The sequence below is a fragment of the Medicago sativa genome, chromosome 7, assembly GCF_051527215.1.
Source record: "Medicago sativa cultivar Bolivia chromosome 7, Bolivia_mono, whole genome shotgun sequence".
Taxonomy (NCBI): Eukaryota; Viridiplantae; Streptophyta; class Magnoliopsida; order Fabales; family Fabaceae; genus Medicago; species Medicago sativa.
In genome coordinates, this window is record NC_140755.1 from 95,770,678 (window position 1) to 95,794,586 (window position 23,909).

General features: G+C 30.9%; 2 protein-coding genes across 2 annotated transcripts; both read right to left on the reverse strand.

The window, feature by feature from the left end:
- Positions 1-13,914: 13,914 nt before the first annotated feature.
- LOC146910696 (uncharacterized) lies at positions 13,915-15,592 on the reverse strand. Its single transcript, XM_085726443.1, has one exon. It carries the CDS (start codon positions 14,969-14,971, stop codon positions 14,102-14,104), a length of 870 nt encoding a protein of 289 aa, XP_085582569.1. The 5' UTR covers positions 14,972-15,592; the 3' UTR covers positions 13,915-14,101.
- Positions 15,593-20,675: 5,083 nt separating this feature from the next.
- LOC146910697 (albumin-2-like) lies at positions 20,676-21,386 on the reverse strand. Its single transcript, XM_085731073.1, has one exon. The coding sequence runs from the start codon at positions 21,384-21,386 to the stop codon at positions 20,691-20,693; it is 696 nt and encodes a 231-aa protein (XP_085587199.1). The 3' UTR covers positions 20,676-20,690.
- Positions 21,387-23,909: the final 2,523 nt, after the last annotated feature.

Genomic DNA, 23,909 nt, shown 5'->3' on the forward strand with positions numbered 1-23,909 from the left:
GAAACGGTTGTAATATATAGCACTATGTGAGCTAACACTAGTAATGGACCATTAGTTTTAGATTGATGCACCGATTTTATCTTTCAAATTTATAAAATATCAATTTAGTTCATTAACTTAAAATTATTAGTTAAACAAAGAATTATATATCAAAGATTACATACACATTAATAGAAAGTAAGCGGACAATAAATTATACCGTTAGACTTTTTGACTATTTTAACTTACAGTTGACACATCATAGAAAAAAGTGATACATGCTTATCTACCAAAAAGAACTAGTTTCAATATTAAGTATATATTTTTAACAAAGATTAAGTACTAGATTTTTATCTATAATTTTATAACGACAAATAGCAGTTATAGTGGAGGAAAAGGGTAATGGATAGTATCGCGGCAATAAAATGTTTGTTTGTGGCTAGCTATCACCAATTAACGATCAAATTACTCAAAAAATTGCTGCTAGCTGGTTCAATTCAAACTACAAGTAAATTTCTGTCTCAGATATTTTGTCAAATGTGCGGTGAATTTGACAAAATTACCATGATTTTGTTGAGGCTCCGGTAGTTTTTTCAAATTTAAATTTGAATGATTTACAACAATATTTTTTGTCAATTATATCATTTAGTAATATCACCATACATAAAGGTATATTCAAAATTTATTTATTAATCAAAATTATTTCTTGATTTGCATAAAACATCCTTTAGATTAAAATCTAATAAAATTTGCACATAAAAACAGAGCGTGTTTGTTCAGCGATGGCAGCTAGAGGAATGCTTTCATAATTCTGAGCATGATGAGACTGGCATATACTGCTGGTGTTGCAGAAAGTTTGAACCATATATATGTTTTTCACCTGTCCATTTACATTTAATCTTTGTGGCTACATTTTCACTTGGTTGGGTGCAGAGGGTGCATGTATCGTGATGGTTTTTATCCCGATTGTTTTACGAGATAGCAAGAGCTCTGGATTTTCCTTAAATTATGCCCCCCACTCCCTTGATGTGTGCCTGGAAGCAATTTTATTGGACAATTAATTTTCGCTAGCCATTCGACACAAAATCTATCTAGATAAACAACATTGTTGTTTGAAAATACTGCAAACTTCTTTCAATTTGGAACCATAATCAGACTTAATAAAATCCTTGAAAATGTTAAGTGGATGGTTGATCTCCGTGAAACTTTTTTAATCATTTTTTTTTTACTCAAATTTTTATTATTACGATTATTTAATTTATTAACACAAACGTGCATCTAATTACTTGTTATAACTATGAATAGGTTAAAGACAAAGATACAAAAAAAAAAATGCAAAGATACAAAAGCATAGATTAACCAAGAAAACAAATCTCATGCACGCCTGTTTATCGCTTATTACTCAGTATCGTACTATTGTGCAAAATCTCCCTGTACATGTCTTTATTTGACTTACATTAATTTAATTCACACTCACTTCCATATGTCGAGCATAACCTAATTTTAACAATTCATCCACACAGCATGCCTAATTAAAATCCAATACTTGACATTTGATTAATCAGTTTCTTTTTGCACGTTCCCTTAATTATCTTTTCATCTAATGCTAAAGTATTATTGTAGTAACAAAAGGCAATGACTCATTGTGAGAATCTTGGGTCATCTCTGTCTTTCTTTGTTGTCCTAGTATCATACCCTAAATAGTTGGTTAAATAATACATCCACCTTATGAATGCATAACAATTAACACCGATCCAATCATTAGCCTTATGTATTTTTCTTTGTACACTTAATTTTTTTTTATTCCTGTTCATCCTTAAGAGGGGATAGGAATCTCTTTTGTTTGCCTCCACTCCACAACTTTCGTGCTGGAAAGTGGCAGAATAATTCTAAGATTGAATTAAGAATTATATATAGTCATGATTATGAATAATTTGCAACATTCGACCTCATCCACAGTGTTTAGATAACACTGTGTTAGCAAAGTGGTACTACTAAAATAAGTTAAATAACTAAGCACTCAAGAACAAGTTTCCATCGTGTTGTTTTATATAATTAAGGGTGTTGTTAACTAATGTCTTTGTTGTACTCCCTCCGTCCCGGTATAATTGACCTACTTTGGTTTTTCACACAGATTAAGAAAAGTGTATAAATGAAGGGGAAAGTGGAATATATTGTATTGGGAATGATAAAAGTAGGATTATTTAGTGTTATATTGTATTGGGAATGATGAAAGTTGTATTGAAAATTGAAATGAGTCAGTTATTTTGGGACACTTTTTTTTAGAAAATGGGTCAGTTATTCCGGGACGGAGGGAGTACTAGTTAAAAAGGTTAAAAGTTGAAATTTTTCATTGAAAACAACAAGCTCTTAATTTTAAAAAGTTGAATGTACAACTTTTTCACACTTTCTAATACAATATTTTTATATTTGTTTTTTAAACTAGTACCTCCATCACGCTGATTAACATTTTCCTATAATTAAAACATAAACATAAAATAAAGGTATTTTCATATTGTGTACAATACATCAATTATTATGAAGATAGCCAAGGTTAATCGGTGTTGTTAATTACAATTTAAATAATGTATGTGAATATATGTGATTTACCGACTTTAGTTGCTGAAAAATCACTGAGACTATAGTGTATTTTTGTGTATTTTATGACAAAGAAAGATTAATGAAAAACGATAAATAAAATGAAAGAGAAAATATTTTTCCGCCTTAAAGTCGTGGATGCAGAGATCATGTATGTTTCTGAAGTATTTCTTTTATAGATAAGCAATAATTTTAGCAAGTACTAGTGCAATCCATCCATTGCATGATATGCAATGTAGGCTATCTTTTTGTGAGACAGTTTGTTGGATTATCACACCAATCAAAAAATTGTAAGCTAGAATGTTCATGTATAATAAATCATCAGTACAATAGAGAAGGTTGTTTGCTTCGAAGGAAGAGTTGGTAGGGGAGTGTAGATAAGTGGAAATGGAGGTTGGATCCAGTAGGTTTTTTAGTTAGTGGAGTTTATCAATTTTTGACAAATTTTGAACCTCACGCTCATTCTATTTTTTCAGATTTACTTTGGCATAAGACGGTTCCTTTAAATGTGTCTTTACTTGTTTGACGTCTTTCCTACAATCGATTTTCCACCAATGCTAACTTATTCAAAATAGGCATCATTCATCGTGATTTACAACTTTGCGTGACTGGATGTGGTGCTATTGACTGGTTATGATAATTTGTTCGTCAATGGATTGAATTTTCTTCGTAGATCCTCTTCAAGTTTTTAAATATGTTATATATTTTTATTAATTATTCTATACTGCAAATAAATTTTTTGACATACTATTATAATGTTGTAATCAACTGTCAAATGAATGGTGATTTATCTAAATTAATACTTTTTAATTTTAAAATTTTATATTAATTTCTATACAAAAATAATATAATATAATAATAATAATAATGATGATGATGATGATGATGATGATGATGATAATAATAATAATAATAATAATAATAATAATAATAATATATATTTTTTCTTAAGAGAAGTAACAATGTGTACTTATTTTTGTCAAAGAAATAGATAATCGATATTATTAATCATTTATCTAAATGCGTAATTTTAAATATTTTTCATTAATTGGGTTTGGGACTTTGGCAGTGTAAAATTTATGCGGGTCCTACTCAACACTAAGGACAAAATCGAGAACAAGACAATCACAATATCTCACAATGCATATGCATTAATGCAGCCAACCAAACTGCACAATATGTCTATTTTTTATTTTATTTTGGATGAAGGAAAAAAAACAAAAGAAATTACAAGGAACAAGTTTAGGGATGTTGCATTCCATTACTTTTTAACTTAAGATTAAGAGAGGGATGAGGAGAATCCATAATAGTGAACTAAAAGATCTATTGTGTTAGAAGATTCACACAACTATTAATTTCTTTATAAATATAAAATACTTGTACAATCTAAAACTTTGAGGTTGGAAGAATGAAGAATATCATCAAACATAACTTGAAGAGCTAACAATAGTTTGAAGTCAAAAAGAAGGAATAAATAGATAAACTTTTAGTTAGGTCAAGTTAAGGTTGAGACTTCTAGTTCTATCTCATCGGAGATAGCATATGTTTGATATCACGGTTGATGTGTCAAAATCACGACCATCCACCGTGATATTTTTAAAACTACACACTATCTAGCTTCTGTAAAATCACGGTGAATCACCGTGATTCAAACACGCCCACCGTGATGCCAAATATGCACATAGTAGACGTAGTAGAGGTTTTTATATTGCAATAGAATCCTTTAATAAAATAGTATGTGATGTTTCTAATTAATCCACCACAAATGATTGATTTACCATAGGTTCGGTGAGAGCTTGTCTATTTTCTGCGGTGGTACTGATATGATATGTAACTAATATTTCATCTTTCATTAATTTATGTTCTTACGGTTTGGTCAAATTCAACTCTTTTTATATAAAATATTTATTTGGCCTTGTCATATATAACTATATAATATTCAATAACTATATAATATTAACCTAGGTCCCTCCCAAAGCAGACATGAAAATCTTTGCAACTTTTTTCATGAATCTTTCACGAAGACTGAAGACGCACATAAAACCATATATTGAACTTTTCATGGGTAAACGACACCCAAAATTATAGGTATAAATTTCATTTTTCCACGAGATATGAAAATGAGGTAAATAGTTTTTTTTTTTTTTGTTTACATACAAACAAATTATACTATTGTGATTGATTTCGAATGTAAATGTATCGGGTGAGAGATTAAGACATTTAGCAAATGGAGCAATGGACAAGATTTTGGAGCAATAATGAGGCATGTTCAATTGTTGATTACGAATGTTCCTCCATACTGCAATTGGGTGCATAACTATGACTATATACGGCAACACCGTCTTCCAGGTTCATTTTGTGGAACATAAAAAATAAACCCACATCTTTAGCTTAACGTGGTGGTTATTACCTTGTGATTTTTTTACTCAAGACAATATGAGAATATATTATGGGATGTATGATCGAATCCAATGTTCCTTTTTGTCCTTGGAATCTTGGTAGTGTTAGGTGGTGGAAGCTTCTTTCTCGGTGCTAATGACATGATCCTTCTCATATGATCAATTCAATTTAGTACCATTCATGTTGTATTGTCAATTTCAACGAAGAACTACGGGACGAATCTGTGTTAGAGTATGTGTGGCAACTCCCATTAATTTACTGCTAATTGTAAGCAATTATGTAGAATAGATAAGGAAAAAAAATTAGCAAGATAAGTAAAATTAATGAAATGATAAAGCTTGCATACATCTAATAAACTGAAGAGTATTGTCTTTTTTAAAAATGAAATAGATTAGGAGATTTGGGTTTTGATTAGAATATTTTTCAATGTTTGTTATGATCCAAGATGAATCTCAGAGAATATATTTAGGTCCAAGTGACTTAAGAGCTATGAGTCGCATAAGGTAATGAGTCAATTTGTAAAACGATCTAAGTAGATCCTATTATGCGACTCATTGGTTAGTTTGTTAAAATATATTAATGATATGAGTATAGGATTGGTGATCTTAATTACCAGGAAGAGCCTAACTCTTCACGTAATGGCACGCGTAGTCCTTAGAGAGTTGTTATATGGGTCAATCAATTTTTGCTCAAAAGTTCGTTGATTTATTGGATCATAACTTCCAATTGCATAAAACCTATAAGATTATAAATTCTGATTGGAATTTTATCAATCGGATTATAACTCCCGACTACACAAAACTTATCAAATTGTAAATCCCGACCAATGGTTGGACTTGGATGTATGAGTTGGACTTAATTTACAAGATTTTGTGTGATTTAGTGAATAGTTTTCTTCTATTCAATTCAGTGTGTTAAGCCAAGAAAGGAAAACAGATATCCCATCTAGTGGTTGACAATGGTTTTATGTATATGGTTGGAGAAGAATAACATCCACTTCAACGATTTGGAAGAGGTTGATAGCATTAAAAGATAGTTTACATCTTAGTATGTGTGTATGAAATGTAGGGGCAAAAACTAAATTTTCTCAGGATGGTGGATGAGTTCACTGCTTTATCTTCAAAGTGTTTAATTTTGCTTTTTAGTAATGGATTTCTGTTACTCATTGTACTCACATCAAGTAAAATATGTTTACAAAGAAAGATAGTAATAGCTATTTCCTATACTTTCTCTAGTCATTTGCCCATTTCTAGTCAAGAGCTTGTTCCGGTCCATGCTCGAATGACTTACCACACTAGAGCAAACGTTATTCTTCTCACTTCTCAAATTTCTCTTTTCCTTTATCGAGTGGCACTTGACTACCGCTCGGCTCTCCAGCAGTAGTTAAGTGGCATTCGATGCCATTTAGATCGGGTGAATCACTTTTTAAATTGGTTTAACTGATTTAAAAAGTCTCTTTGAACGGCAATTAATTGACACTAAAGGCATTGTGCTATTTTCAGGGTGGCTGAGAGAAATTTTGGTAGTCTAAAGAGACACTTTCCACCAGAGCTGAAGCCCATACCTCAAAGCAATGGCCCAAATTTTTTATAGAATTAATTTGAAAAAGGGTTGCTTTGCACCTCCTTTTTTAGCAAAAAAGTTGAAGAATTTTCTACCAAAACAAAAGAAAATTAAACAAAAAAAATATATCAAAACATGCTTGATAAATTTTAGATATACGACAAATGGCTAAGTAAATTTGCTTTGAGATTAAAGTTTTGGAAGTGGAAGGTAACGTGTGAAGACGGTAGTAATGGTGAAGGATATAAAGCTTATGTGGAAAATATCTCCTAAAAAAAAAGCTCAAGCTCGATGATCAATCTAACATTCAAGTCAGATATATTCGATAAGTTCTTAATTGATAGGTTTACTGTGTTAAGTTCTTGCTTGGATTACAAGATATGTGTAATGGTGGACAAAAATGGACACACGTTGTAATTTGCAAGAACAAGAAGTCAAGAACATTAAGTGTGTGTTTGGTTCAGCTTTGAATATAATTGATTCTGACAGAATTGATTTATGTTTGGATACAATTATGTAGAATTGATTAAACAAACTGATTTATGTTTGGATACAATTATGTAGAATTGCTTTTGAATGTATAATTACTAAAATAGACATAGCTAAAGGAGAATTGATAATTATTCAAAAAAAAAAAGGAGAATTGATAAAGAAGGAGAATTGATAAAGGGCAATAAAGGAAAATAATAGGTTGTAATAATAAAATATAAAATTTACTGTTTATAATTGATTCTAGAAAAGCTAGAAGCTATGATTTGTAGCTTCATGGAGAATTGCTTTTGGAGGATAAAAGCAATTCTGAAAAGTCAAACCAAACATGTTGTTTTTGGCTAGAATTGCTTTTGACACTGTTTATAATTGCTTTTGGCATGCCAAAAGCTGAACCAAACAGGCCATAACTATAACAATGCAAAAATAGTAACAATAAAAAGTGAAATAAAAAAATGGTATTATTACTACACAATAGAAATGCTAAAAATTAAACAATAATCTTTATATAATACAAAAGCTTACATCTTTGAGCAAAAGTACACATGGCATCTTTATACTCCCCATTTCATTTAATGTTTTTCCATCAACCAATCAAAATGGATCTTGACTCATTCATTTTCTATTAGCCAATCAAAATTGAATCATGACTCACTTATTTTTCACCAACCAATCAAAATTGATCATGATATGATTTTTTCCCTATATATAGACAATTTGATTTTTTTTATTATTTTCATCTACCTCTTCCTCCCATAAAAAATCACTTCTTTCAACCTCATTATCTTTTTGTTTTATTTTTTTATTTTTTATTGTTTTATTGTTTATTTAACATTTCTTATTGTTATGTTCCTTTTTATGTGATTTCTTAGGTTGATGTTTCTTATTCATATTCTCTTTTCAATTTTCTTTTGGTGTTTATATGTTCTTTGTTTTTGTTCGGATCTTTATTTTGGACATGGAAGCCAATCAAGAGAAAAGAAGAAATGCATCACATATAAATTAGAATATATACGAAGGATTTCTATTACCACGTTCAAATATAATCACTTTCATCCCCCCTTTTGTTTTATTTTAATCCCTCAATACTCACAACTTTTTCTATCTATCTATTCTTTTTTGCTTAATTTTTCTTATATTTCTTATGTTGTTATTTTACTTTTAATATCTTGCTTTTTATATGTTATTTTGGTTTTTGGTTTTTTTTTTTTTTTGCTACTTTATGCTTGAGATGGAAACCAGTCAATAGACAAGAAGAAATGCATCCTATTTTCAAAAAATTGATTGAATCGATAACTTTGGAGTGAAAAAGATAAGAAATACATAATAGAAAATCGATTTTATGGCACCTTTGATTTTTGTTTTTTGAGTCAAAAAGTTCCTTTTTCTTTAACTAAAAGGGAGCAAGGTGCTACCCTAAAATTTTAAGTGCATTTTTAAAAAAAATAGTAAACCATACAATCATTTATATTTTATTTCCTTCATCCTAATTAAATATTTAAATGAGTTTATACTATTTTTAAAATTAATATCCTAATTAAAGATTATTAAATTATTATGTTTTTTAAGTGAAAAAATATTATGTTTTATTCAACGTCATATTTTTGTATCCATCATTCATTCTATTATTAAAATTAATAATCACATATGCTTTAAAACTGCATTAATATTTTTATTAATTACCTTATTTATAAGTGGATAGTTGTAAAAATCTTATAATGACAAAACTAAATGAATTTTTGATTTCTTATTAATATCTTTCAATGTCACTTTTTCCCCTAAAAAAAAAAACATGCTTCAATGACAACCATCAAATTATTATCATTGTTTGATTTCTCAACCAATCAAATGGATTCATCCACCCTTTGTCTTAAATTTTGACCAATTAGATATAACAAAATCATGAAAGGTTTCAATCATACACGTATTTTTTAACAATAAGCTAAATATAATTTTTTTTCCAACAAATATAATTCTTATAACAAGCAAATTGTATGTTTTTCCACTCAACTTTCAACCATAACATAGCATGTTGACATGACATTTTTTTCTTTTATTTTTCTACAAAAGATGCAAAACCATGCAAGAATTTAATGTTATATCAATTGTCTAATTCAATGTATTTATTGGTTTGGTTTGAATGTGTTTTTCCACGATGTTATAGGTTATTGGTACAAAATTGGATGAAGAAGAAAACAATTAATTTTGTTTATGGAAAGAAAAAAAATCTTACAACTAATTACTAACATTTGATGTAACACCCACGTCGTGGCTTTCGATATCCCTCTAGGTGGATACGAAAGGTTCCCGACCTAAGGGGAACGGTTTAAGCCGCAAGGGACCCCCACGACAATAGTAGGAACCGAAACACATCGGAATGAGAGGGATCCGGAGGCCGTGTAGGTATGGGACTACATGGTTGAAGGAAGGCTTATAAGAATTGTTAGGTACTACCCATATCAACAAGATGCATCTTCTTTTCGGGAGCTCAATCCATAGGAACTCCACAGTTAAGCGTGCTTGGCTTGGAGTAGTGCTAGGATGGGTGACCTACCGGGAAGTTTCCCGATAAGCATGTGAGTGAGGACAAAGCATGCTGAAAAGACTCGTGTTGGTTTGTGGGGTTAGTCGGCAATCCTGTAAGCAGTCTGGGATGTTACACTTGGTATCAGAGCAGACCTCTCCCAGTACGGTGTGGTTCGGGGACGAACCAGGAGGAAGCTGGTGGGCATGTAACACCCACGTCGTGGCTTTCGATATCCCGCTAGGTGGATACGAAAGGTTCCCGACCTAAGGGGAACAGTTTAAGCCGCAAGGGACCCCCACGACAATAGTAGGAACCGAAACACATCGGAATGAGAGGGATCCGGAGGCCGTGTAGGTATGAGACTACATGGTTGAAGGAAGGCTTATAAGAATTGTTAGGTACTACCCATATCAACAAGATGCATATTCTTTTTGGGAGCTCAATCCATAGGAACTCCACAGTTAAGCGTGCTTGACTTGGAGTAGTGCTAGGATGGGTGACCTACCGGGAAGTTTCCCGGTAAGCATGTGAGTGAGGACAAAGCATGCTGAAAAGACTCGTGTTGGTTTGTGGGGTTAGTCGGCAATCCTGTAAGCAGTCTGGGATGTTACATTTGACATTAAAAAAGCATTTGTTTTATAGGATATCTTTTTTCTTAATTAAATATATAACTTTTAAACTATGATAATCAATAAAATCTTATGTCTTTCATTTTAAATAGTATTCAAGACATTTTGCTAATTCCCTAAAAAAAAGACATTTTGCAAATTAAAAATAGAAAATAATTGACATTTTAAGGATCTACACTAACAAGCTTTTTTAAGATAAAAATAAAATTTATGGAGAAAAAAAAAGTAGGGGACGTAAATCTAACCCGATAAAAAATTAGGGATATAAATCGAATCCAAAAAAAGAGCCAACACGGTCTTTTCTATTCATTTTAGTGATAGTCTTTGTCCCAATTGTTGTTTTTATCATCTTGAATTTAATTCATTTGAAAATATTATAACATTTAATCAAATGAACTTTGTTCATTGATATGACCACATATGCTAAAATTAATTTGTTATAAAATATTTCTAAGTATACAACAATTAATTTTTTTAATATTTGTTAAACTTTTGTAAAAAAATGTCTTAATTTTTTTACTAAAGCCTTAAATATTATACTATATACATTAATTTTTTCAGCTTATTATAGAAGTTTCTTATTCATAGCACCATCATCACTAATTATAATTTACAATTTTTTGTCTTGGAGCATGAGAATTGCTAAAAAAAAAATTAAGCAAATTTGTTGCTAATTTTTAAAATGTTACTTTGAAATTAAACCAAGATTGTATTCCCATTTTTTATTAATATGGAATTTATATTTATATTGTTAATATATTTCATGCAGTGACCTTTAACCACATAAATATGATTAATACCGGTATTCAATTGAAATTAAATTTAAATTATAAACATTTGTGAAGTAATTAATTTTTTACCTCTCAAAATAGGAATTTTTTTCTTTGTGAAAAAAAAATATTTTTGTTGTAAAGGACTCTTTGTATACCAGAGTTTGATCGAAAGATTGTTCTACTGAAAAATCAAACTCGGGTTTCCTGATTAATTTGGAACTCACTAACCACTTGAGTTCAATCACATTATAATCAATGCTTTTTTAGTAAAAATATTTCAAATAATTCTAATTTCATAATTCATATTAATGCTCAAATAAATTTTACAATCCTATAATTGCAACTCGGTTGGAAGCTCCATTGATATTGATATGCATGTGTCAATGTTCAAACTTATACCTGTCATTGTGTGAATTTAACCGCTGGAGTACTTGAGAGAAAAAAAAATACAAAATATCTCATGAGTATATTTTTCTAATTGCTCTAATTTATATAAATGGAAAGGATATTCTCTCCAAAAAAAATGGAAACGATATATTATAAAAACCATTTTTAAATATGAATGTCATGAGTGTTGTATGTTTTAGGAGTTTATGAAAATAGAAAGAAAATGCTAATACCAATATAGAATAAATAAATGTTAATTTTTTTAGAGGATAAATAAATGTTGATTAGTAATTGTTGTAGATTCAAACAAAATCACCACGATGTTAAATTAAAAAATTAAATAAATAAAAAAAGAAATTTTGTTCATGTGGTCAATTATAGCTCCATCAACGACGAATTATTATGGAGAACATGAGTTTGATTCTAGGTGGAACAGTTAATGGTCAAACTTTACTAACCTCCCGACTTAACTTAAGATTACTAGGACCCCTTTAGCTTTAAAGCCATAGGGCTAACACCATAATAAACAATGGTGGGCCTAATAGAGAATAATGTTTATGAAACGACTCTCTTCACTTTTATACAGATCTATTAAATTTGTTGGAATATAACAATATAGTTATTTGTGGAACTCATTTGTTGAAGAAATTACATTCTTATTTAGTATTATTATTAAAAGATAAATGAGTAATGTGTATAAGTGACTCATTCAAAATCTCAAATTGGCGACAACTTTTATTCATACAAATTTAATTCATGTTTCATTTAAAATTAATGTTTGAAAGAATGAATTAAGAATTATTTGAAAGAAATACATGACATCTAAAAACTAAAAAAATAAAAAAAAAATAGTTCATAATTTTCTTACTACCGGGGATCATACATTTAGTTTAATCATCTCTTTATACTAAAAGAAACGACATAAGTGATATTGACACCACATCTTCACCCTAAATCTTAAGACATTAGATATATTATGTTGCTCATTATCTACTCTTGAATTCAATGTTGAACTTTTACTTACATTTGACACAATAACAACTCTCCCACTCGCGCTCCCGCTACAAAGTCGAACCGAGTTTTGTTACGACCGTTGGAATTTATGGGGGAACTCACGGTGGTGTGGATCGATCCATTGGAGCTAGAGCAATCATCCAAGTGAGAATGATATTACATTTTCATTGAATATTTAAGGTATTAAGTATATGAGTCTTCCAACTTATATGTTGTCTAACCTCCACTCTTTTATTCAATGTTGAAATGTAACTTACACTTGATACATACAACATTTTTTCACTTAAGTATTGTTGAATTCTAGCCCGTGCTTGGCACGGGTATCCATACTAGTCTTCTTCGATTTGACTCTCTTAAGCCTTTTCATGTTATCTACGGCATACTTCGAATTCAACTTGAGAACAACCTTTGTTGAAACAAGTTCTATTGTCAACAAAAGGTTACCTAAATGGTATAAATGGTATAAAGCAATGTCTTTTTTTTTTTTGTGGTGGTCGGGGTTTGAACCCCAGACCTTGCATATATTATACATTGTCCAAACCAACTGAGTTAAACTTACGAGGACGGTATAAAGCAATGTCTATATCCATACGTAAATTTTTTGAATATTATATTTTTTCATATTTTTAATTCATATCATCAATACTACAAATTAATATCATAGGAGCACTTTTATAAAAAAAAAAAAAAAAAAAAAAAAAAAAAAAAATCGTTGGAATACTTTTCTTAGAAGTGTCTTTTCTAATATATAAAACAAATATATCATCCACGTACAATTGAAGAATTTCATTATTCAAAATAACACAATTGTGGAGATGGGTCTCTCAAGGTACCTAAAATTCATTTAAGGTTTTTATCTCTTTAATAAATATTTTTCTAACACGCGATCATAGATCAAACTCTGGATCAAATAGATAATGGATTTAAGTATCTATCACTTATATCAGGCTACACTGAATCAATTTGGGAGATGAAAATGTCTACGACATAAAAATTAAAAGGGTTAATTATGTTTCTAGTCCCTATAAAATAGCGACCTTGTAAGTTTAGTCCCTACTTAATTTTAATAGCATTTTTAGTCCCTAATTTTGTTTTTCTGCACTGAGTATTAGTCCCTACTCAATTCAAATTTGTTTAATTTATGCTTAAACTCTTAAATTTTTGAACAATTTTTTGCAGACATGTTTAGAACATTACTAAAAGTTCGTCCGCAAAAAATTATTGCAAAATTTGATTTCTACATCCAGATTTTATTACTTTTTATCTTTAACTTTTGTCGTTTTAAAAAATTCATATTTAATTCATTTCATGTCAGAAAATTCTAAATTTTAGTAAACGAACCTTTCATAGTGTTCTAATCTTGTCTCAAAAAAATCGTTCAAAAATTTAAGAGTTTAAGGATAATTAATCAAACTTTGTTTTAGCAGGGACTAAAATTATAAGTAATTTTTTTTTATAGGGACTAAAAATGCTATTAAAATTAAGTAGGGACTAAACTTACAAGGTCGCTATTTTATAGGGACTAGAAACATAATTAACCCAAATTAAAATATACTTCAGGTAAACATATTAGATTAATAAAATAAAAAAGGTAAAGAAACAAGTAGTCAATCATAAATTAAAAAAAAAAAAAAAAAACAGAAACGAAAACATCAATAATAAAACTCTAGTAATTCTTGATCACAGTCCAATGTCACTAAATTCAAACCGAATCAAAATTATAATTGAACTCTCCCTCGTGGTTACGCCGTTCCAAATTCAGATTTCATTTTCTTAGCAGTCCCACCATGCACCTCATTTTCTTCAAGTTGATTACTACTACTTCGCACAAACTTACAAACATTGAGATAGTTTGCAATGTTTTCCTTCCTAACAGGGTCATTCAAGTAACTAACAAGCTTACGCTCCTTCACAACTTCACCAAACAACTCCATTGCCGTCTTAAATCCCATCTCATCATGCTTAGGAATGGGAAGTATCCTCTTCAACGTACAATCCTCCTCATAAAGCTTATAAGCCTCAATCCTCAACTCATTTATTGAAGGCTCTTTGTATCCATAAAAAGGGCCTAATTTTGTCTTCAAATCTGCGTCGATGTTGGCACATTCTTCCTCTAGCTCCATTTGACGCCTCTTTAATTCCTCAATCTCATCGCGCTTGCGTTTGCAGGCTAACTTGCGAGGAGTGGCATAATCAACAAACATCTTTGCTAAGTCAACATCAGCTTTTGTCATTTCCTTCTTTTCCTTCAGATTCTTTTGTTTTGATGAATTTTTAGTATCAGCCATAGCTTTCTTACCTTGTTGAGTACCATTCAACCACTTCATAACGTTGATGAACTTGGGCAAATCATTCTTTGGAAAATGGTTATATTGACAAGTTATGTTGTTAAGATATCTTAATTCCTCCAAATCTGTTATGGAAGTAATTGGCTTGATAAGCTCCATAAAGTCATCGTCGGTGTAGCCTTGGCTATGAAGATTGTTGATGGTAAAAATCCCTTGATGGAAACCGAATTGAATGAGTAAGGAACATGCATCATTGATTCTTGCTTGTCGTTTAAGAAGTGATTCTCCTAAGCCTTGACCAACAGGAGTGGAGTGAGACGCCATTGAGCTGTCTGAGAGAGGCGCCAAATGCAGAAACGGTTACAAAACAAAGTGTGAATCACGAGAGTATATAAGAAGTTGAGAGATAAATAGAGTAACATACTCGCTCTCCTGCGGAATTTCAACCAATAAAAAATAATGTATTAAAAAAATGTGTTGAAAAGTGTATTGCTAGGCTATTATATTCTTACAGAAAAATTGAAAAACTTGAAAAAATCACAAACAGAAAACAAACATAGATCATCACCCAAAAAAAGAACTAAACAAAAAAAAAAGTTTGATCATAGTAAAAGTGAACAAACAAAGTGGGAAACAAATCAACCGTAACGAAAAAAATAAAAAGTAAAATCTGAAGGAGAAGAAAGCATGTTGTTGTTCTATCTGAAAATAAAAATAAAAACTAATTAAGAACCCTAACCTCCATTGCATAGAGAAAGAAAATACTTTGTTCACCAACAACTATTAGCACTCTATTTAATCTAGTGTTTGTATGTGTGAAACCAGAAATTAAAAACGGTACATGACTAAAAAAACAAGGAATCTGCATCATAAACCAACATCATTGCAAAGAGAAACACCTCAAAAAGAGTAAATTAAAAAAATAAAAAATTGCACTCTCTGGCAGGTTTTGAGAGTTTTGTTACTCACTCCGTCTCTCAATAGATGACCTAGTTGACAACATACATTATTGACTTAACATACTTTAACCATATTTTTCTACTAATTCACAAAGATAAATAATATCATGTAAGATGTTGTTGGATACGTCTCGATGAATATTTTTAAAATATTAAATTTTCATAATTTTTTTAGTAGAGAATTAAAGATATCAAAGATAAAACATATGCATTGGTACGTGTGTCGGCGTCAACTAGGTCATCTATTGAGGGACGGAGGGAGTAACTCTTATACTTTTCTCCTCCAATTTTCAATAATATTTCTTTGTTTGCCATTAAAAAAAAAAATACACATCAGTATTGATAATATAATAAGCATAAGTATTTAAAATTTCTTAAGGTGCATCATGTTCATACTTTACTATTTTTTTATGGCAAAGATAAATATAATAACAAAAATAAAGAGGTTGTGCAAGAGTGCTACAAATGAAGGAAAGAAACGAATAAACGACAAAATCATCAGCGACAAAACATCCCAAAAACCTGAGAATAACCTCCAAAACCAGACTCCCCGTCGGAAGTTACCCATTCCCTAGGGGGAACAGGGAGGGGGACCAAACCTAATGGGCGGTCGAGGATCGGAAGACAAACCACCCAAGCTCACTGAGACACTCACACAAGATTATACGGTTCCAACTCATGGCTGGATGTGCCTCCCACTCATAGAAGAAGTATGCACTGCCAAGATTTTACTGAGAAACACCTCCACGATGAAAATTTTGCCCTGTCAATCAAACTTTGCCCTATCCAACAAGAACTCAACATAAATAAATCTCCCAACAAAGATTAGATCATTGTGAGAGTTCCAAATAGTCCGCTAAACAACATGTCAGACAAGAGTCAAACATAACCTGACCCTCTTACTACTATAACCCACCCCCCCGAAAAGACACAAAAGCAACCAAGATCCTGATGAAGAACAAACTGCCAACCCAACCATCCAACTATACAATACCACATGGAGAGAATGGTGTCAAAGGACATGAACAAGTGAATCACTGACTCCATCAGATTACCACAGAAAACACAACCAGTATCCACAAGCTTAATTAAACATTCTACACCTAAGTAGGTTGTCCCGAGTGCAGCCTTTACTATTGTTTTTGCTCTTAATTTTGTATACCCTATTATAATATTGATTAATGGTGGATCCTGTGTAGATTACATAATACATTGTATAACAATCAATACCAAATACCAATCAATTAGGTTCGTTTTGGAGAATTAGTCCCACCAAAAGACGGATCGTTTTGGAGAACCTGAGTTTGATTTCAGTGTAAAACAATTCTTGGTCAGACTATAATTATCTAACGGCCTTTGAATTACTGGTGTCCCTTCCCCCTAAGAATTTGAAGGTTAAAAAAAAAATAAACCCCAAAAATAACAATAATAACAAAATATGAACAACCAGTCCTCTCCCTGCGCATGGGCTGATTCATGCGCCGACCTCACCCTTCTCTCCATGTGCACCGTGTCTGCGTTTTGCATTCATTGTTGTCTTAGGTTGCACTCTTTATGTATCATAGAACAATATATACGCATAACAACACCTCAAAAAGAAACTTGTGTGTGGTGGCATGAAAAAACCTTCTAAAGAAGGGTACATGACTAAAAAAAAACAAGGAATATGCATCATAGACCAAATATCAGCGCAAAGAGCAACATCTCAAAAAGAAAAAAAAAAAAGGCTTGAGAAAATAGCACGTACCGACTTCGAAGACCTTTCTGAATTCTGTTTTTTCTTTTTCGATTTCTACTCCTATTCTTCCTCCTTTAACAATTTCTTAAACCTAGTTATCTATCTACCTATATATGTGGAATACATAATTTTATACTATTTTTTTATTAAATAATTTTATACTATTTCTTATTTTCCAATTAAATCCTCAATTATATTTTTGAAGAAGAATCTTCGTTTATATTATTCTAATTTTAATTTTATCTTTTGTATAATATATTTTTTCGAGGGGATGTATGATATAAACAAGTATATAAAAGGAATACACGATTTTTTGATGGAGTTTTCATTATTTTGGTTATACCATAGACAAATTTGTCGAAGAGAATGTTGTATTTTTTGTGTTATTAAAAAAATAAGAATTTTTATCATATTTGTTATATTATTTTTTGGAACAAGTATATGTGTTATATTGTCAATAAAAAATAAAAATAGTTTTTTAATATTTAAAAGTCATAAACATCTATTTCTATAAGTATAACAATGTATAAAGGGAATACACAATTTTTTTGGGTTGAATTTTTCATTACTCCAGTTATACCCTTAAACAAATTTGTCTTTAAGAAGTTATACCCTTAAACAAATTTGCCACTTAAGAATTCTATATTTTTTGTGTTATTGAAGAAGATAAGAATTTTATATATATATTTTGTATTGTCAGTAAAAGATAAACATTGTTTTTTCTTTTGCGTAATGCTGGTTATAGCAAGAGATTTCTACCCGAAAACTCAATATTTTTCCTAATTTATAGCACCACCTTCCTTGTTTTGTGGCCAGGCACAATTGTGATTGGTTAATTGCTATTCTTGATATGATCGGGACAATTTTTCTTTAGATAAATAGCAGTACTCTTTTTCTTTTTGTTACATGAGAAAAAGGAGAAGAAAAGGCCGAAAATAAACTAAGTCCTTGATTATACTCGCAATGTATAAGACGCACAACATATTGACTATACTCACAATATATAAGACACCACATAAACATACAAGTAAAACATGTCAACTTATGTCTACCAATTGTAACTTCAGAGGGTGATGGTAGAGATTTTCTTCAAAATAAAGGATGGTAGAGATAAAAAAAAAAATACTAATGATTATCAATTTTGCAATGAGGCGATCCTAAAGAAAAAAATATTAAAACTAATGTGACAAATTTTCTTGATCAGTTCTGCGTTTCTACACCAGCCAAATACAATTTCAAGTCCAATCAAGATCACAGAATTGAGAGAGCTCTCGAACAGTGAGGTGATTACCGTTTCAAACTTTCTTAGCAATCCCGTTTCCACTTCGTGCCCTCTTTGAATCTGGAGGTTGTGGCTCACCAGAAATTCTCCCAAACCCATCAAACACATGAACAATATTCGCAGTTTTATTGATAGCTTCTCCAGAGACTGCCTTCGCCAAATTTTGAAAACACTCACCACTTTGCTTCTTATCATCTTCACCAGCATACTCCATCCTCAAAATCTTCTGCTTGAAAAAATACCTAATGACCTCTTTCCTAACAGGATCATTCAAGTATTTAACAAGGTAACGCTCTTTAACAGTGCCACCAAACAACTCCATTGCTTTCTCAAATCCCCTCTCATGTTCCTTAAACCAACAATCAGTAGCATAAAGCTTATAAGCTTCTATCCTTACTTCATTTATAGAAGGTTCTTCATATTCCATAAATAGGACCTAACGTTGTCTTCAAATCAGCATCAATGCTTGCCGATTCCATCTCTAGGTCTTTCTTATGCCTTGTTAGTTCTTCAATCTCTTCGTGAATTCTTGCGCGAGCGTAATCAACAAGCAATTGTGCTAATGCAACATCAGCATGTGGAATTGGTTTCTTTTCAAGATTTCTCTTCAATTTCCTTGTGGCTGCATCAACCTTAGCCTTTTTACCTTCCTCACAATTCAGCCACTTAATAAAGTCGACAAACCGGCTGAAGGAAGCAAACTTAGGGAAAGACCAAAATCTATTACCCAAGGAGATAAGAAGGGATAATTGCTCTAAATCCTTGATGGAAGTAAGTGGTTTGATATATTCGAGAAAGTCGTTGACGGTGAAGCCGTGGTCATGGAGATTCTTAAGGGCAAACAACTCTCGACCGAAACCTAGTTTGATTAGTGATGAACATGCATCATTGATCTTCTCTTGTCGCTGAGCAACTGATTCTTGTTCTAAGCCACCACCAACAAGAGTTGAGTGAGCCATCAGGAATTATTTAGGGAAAGCAGAGATATTCTGACTTGGCAATCTTTATCTTTATATAAAACGAGGATTATTTAGGGAATTCATTTCTGTAAAATTAGCACAAATTACGTTCTTGATTAACTTGATGTTTTTTATGAACATTTACTTGCTTTAGTCATGCATCAGCATCAAACGATGTATAGTTAGTTTTGGATAATGAAAAGCCATTGGGTCATGTTAATACCTAGCTCAGCTTTTAGTATTCCAATGATGGAACTTCAATGCATTGCCAAAGATTTTCCACCAAAATTTGTTTAATGAAAAGCATTTTGCATATTAAGTATCCCTTCATATTCTTACTCCATTTTTCTTTGGTTTGGTCGTTTGGATTTACTTATTTTTTTACGGGTGTATTTCAAGTGCCGAAAATTGTTTCAAGGCCAAGTTTAAGTTGATGTTTAAATTTAAATCAACTTTAACCGTGTTTACAAATTCTGATTCTCCACCAAATACAAAAGAAAGAGAGAGATATATGTTCTCTGATCTATCTAATCTATCTCTGTAAACTAAACTTGAGTCTTTCTTAAAAGTTTTGATGATCTCATTCTCTAAATAATAAATAAATCTCATTTATAACTTTTCATCCTTTGATATATCCTCCACTAAATCATAATGTTGTGTGAATTAAAACTTTTAACTCTTTCTTATTCTATTATTATTAGTGCTATAGAAAGTTGTCATGTATTAATGCAATTATTATTTTTTTGTGAGAAAGTACTTTAACTGAAAGGTTGTTTATGTAACTAACACTAATCTTTCACCATCTTCCAAGTGAAAAGTCAGTGTCAAGCTTAATCAATTTTTTTCCGTGAGCTTCTCTAATAAACTTATACGGCACATTTGATAAAGAAGCAAAAAACCATTAAATGTGGAGGAAACAAGGAGAAGCCACAGTTTTATTGCATCAAGGGGCGAAGGCAAACTACAAAACACACATATTACACAAATTATAGATGAGCAGAAAACAAACATAAACAAACACAAATTATTATGGATTTAAACATTCATTTTTATTGTTGTTCATGATCTTAGCATGATGTTCATAGCCAGTGAAGCCCGTGATTGATTAATTCTTTAGAGGTATCATGCTACCAAGAGCTTTCCAATTGTCAACGATTCGTGCCACACCACCGATAAGGTTGTCTTTTGCTACGCCTGGGTTAACACTAACACATATATAGTGGTCTCCTTTGAAAATGTAAACTTCATTTGTCTTGTGAGAAGAAAAAGCTGCATCAAATGACCCATTTTCAAAGATTGTGCCACGGAAGGATGAAAAACCTTTAATGCTCTTGATACTACTAACAAGACGGTTGGTTCCATAGTCTATACGAGCATATTGGTCTCCTTTGAATAAGTAAGCTTCTTTGCCCTTAGTTGACCTATATGCGGCGTCTATTCCGCTTTCAAACACCGTTCCTTTGAAAAAAGGAAACATATCAGCAATTTTTTTAGGACCGGAGATTATTTTGTCGTTGCCGGAGTATGGAGCATAGTCTATAAGTGCACAAAAGTTTTCATGAAAGATGAATGCCTGGTTGTCATCGGTGTCAAATGCACAATCAATCGCATATGTTTCAAATATTGTAGCAGCAAGTGATTTAAACCCATCCCTAACAAGAGATGGCCCATGCAAAATTTTGTCGTTGGTGGTTCCAGGAGCATAATCCAATAGCACGTACTTATCATCATTGATGAAAATGTAAGCTTCATTGTGCCTAGATGAACGAAATGCAGCCCTTATGTAACCAGATTTTGTCATCTTTGAAGGGTATTTATAGATACACAATGATAAAATAAAGTCCTTAATTTCTTCCTCCACCGTTACAAGTGTGATTTTTATAATCTCTTAGACATCTAGACGTTACTTTTTCATGGATTGAATTAATAATTTTTTTTTTTTTGTGGTTATGCTTATAAGTTTGGAGATATTATAAGACACATACATTGATTTTTATGAGAGTATTATCAATAGTGTATACATAATAATTGAAAATCAAAGGGATCATAAATCATTTTGTGGTGCGGATATCCATCATAACCGTGGATGTAAAGTTGAAGACCAAAATGTGCATACTATAATTTAAGTTTTGCTATAAAATATGGTTTTCTAAGACAATATTGAGAATACTATAATTAAACCCCATGTGTCTACATAAAAACGTATGCACTAATCATTTCTTTTTTCTTTTTGGTTCTATGCACTAATCAAGAGAACATGAAAAGTCTTAACAAAGAAAAATATGAAAATTCAGTCCTATGTCCTAACATTATAATAAAAGCATTAAAAATGAGATTATGCTTATAAATTCCAGTCTTAAGATTGGAAACTAGAACAACAACCAACGTTTTATTTTTTCTAATAAATTCCTAACATTATATATGCATGATTGCATATCTCTACCTCCATGGTGATTCCCCTTTTCTACTTTGCTAGGGTGAGGTAATTCCCCTTTTTCCTTACTTTCATTTTATTTTTGTGATTGCATATACATTTACGGTCTATAATTTGGTTGATATGTGCAATTATAGAGGCTTAGTTGCAGTTTTGATTCCTCTATTTTCACCATTTTGTAGAATTGGTCCCCTTATTTTAAAATTCGACAGTTTTGGTCTCTTCATCATAGTGAAATTAATATTCGGTGAAAAAAAAGGCTTAACGTTACATGTATAATTTCCTTAAATTTAAAGAGTTTTTTTTTAATGTATAGGTGATATATATATCTTTTGTCGAGAGTGATTTATGTCAACATAGACATCCAAAAGAAAACGAACTATGTATGCTAGCTTTCATAATTAATATATATATATATATATATATATATATATATATATATTATGGGTTATGATAGAAGACACCTTTTGTGAAGGTGTCTTTAATCAAGTTACTCTATGAGCTTTTGCGAAAAGACACCAACTTACTTTTATGAAGGTGTCTTTTAGCAAAGTTATAACTAAAAAGTGAAAATCACACCTTAAGGTGTTGCTTGATAAAAGACACCACCAAAGGGTGTCTTGTAACATAACCCTATATATATATATATATATATATATATATATATATATATATATATATATATATATATATATATATATATATATATATATATATATATATATTGAATGTAGAAGTGTTGTCTATGTGTGCATCTAAACAATCTAAGTTTTGTATCCTTTCAAAAATCTCCTTTATCCTTTTAAAAAAACTCTCAACTTATGCTTACTCACGGTTCACTCTTTCTACTGTCACTCATATTCATATTTGAATCAACTCATAAAAAATTGGTTTATAGTAATTATCATAAACAATTGAAATTTGAAAGTTACTGTTCAAAACTCTTTAAATCATTTCTTAAAAATGATACTTTTCAAAATTATTTCACAATGCTAATTTTGACTATTTAATTTTGAAATAATTTTGACTATCTACGAAACCTTCACTCACTGTGTGTGTTATATCCCATGCAATTTCAAGACTTTTGTTACTTTGTTGTCTCATTTATCGAAGTACACTTTTTATAAACAACTATAACATATTAAAAAAGGCTACTATATATTAAAGGATAATGTTAAACAATGCTCTCAGCGCATTGCTTAAACAGGTAAAACACGTAACTTTTTTATAAAAAGTGGTGTAATCATAATTTAATCAAAAGTCAAAAATTTTTATTTATTGCCTTGAGGGCACTAATTAGCAAGACTCTATATTAAAATAGTACTTTTCATAAAACTGTCTAAAAATCATGTTATGTATGGAAGATGCAAGCACATAGTTGTGAGAATTCACTTTTTGAAAGACTTGACTAAATTAGATGGAATCATAGAACTAATGCATTGCAATTCACAAGATCAAGAGGCTGACATTATGACGAAACCTCTTAAGCTTGAAACCTTATGTAAGCTCAGGACAAAGATTGGAGTAGTTGATGGATTAGATTGATGTATTCTCTTGTAAACTGTTTTTGGTAATGTACAGTTTAAGGGAAGTGTTTGTGGAGTACATCATCTTAGCAAAAAATAATTTTTTTTTTTTAAAATTCATAGAATAAATAATAGCAACACTCATTTTTCAACGCTCTATCTGTCACTCACTCTTTTATTGGATGGATGAAATCAATGTATGTCCCACCACTTTGTGTTGGTTCAATTTTGAAAGTGTAAACTCGCAATGATTTAAACCAATAAATTTAAAAAGTTTTTTTTTTATATAATAGTGGCAGAATGATCTTACATACAGAGGACCTAATTCTATATAATAAGATCGTTAAAATGAGACGAGAGGATC

What these genes read in the sequence shown, in the direction of transcription:
- LOC146910696 (XM_085726443.1), bottom strand. Translation starts at nt 14,971, where the DNA reads ATGGCGTCTCACTCCACTCCTGTTGGTCAAGGCTTAGGAGAATCACTT.
- LOC146910697 (XM_085731073.1), bottom strand. Translation starts at nt 21,386, where the DNA reads ATGACAAAATCTGGTTACATAAGGGCTGCATTTCGTTCATCTAGGCAC.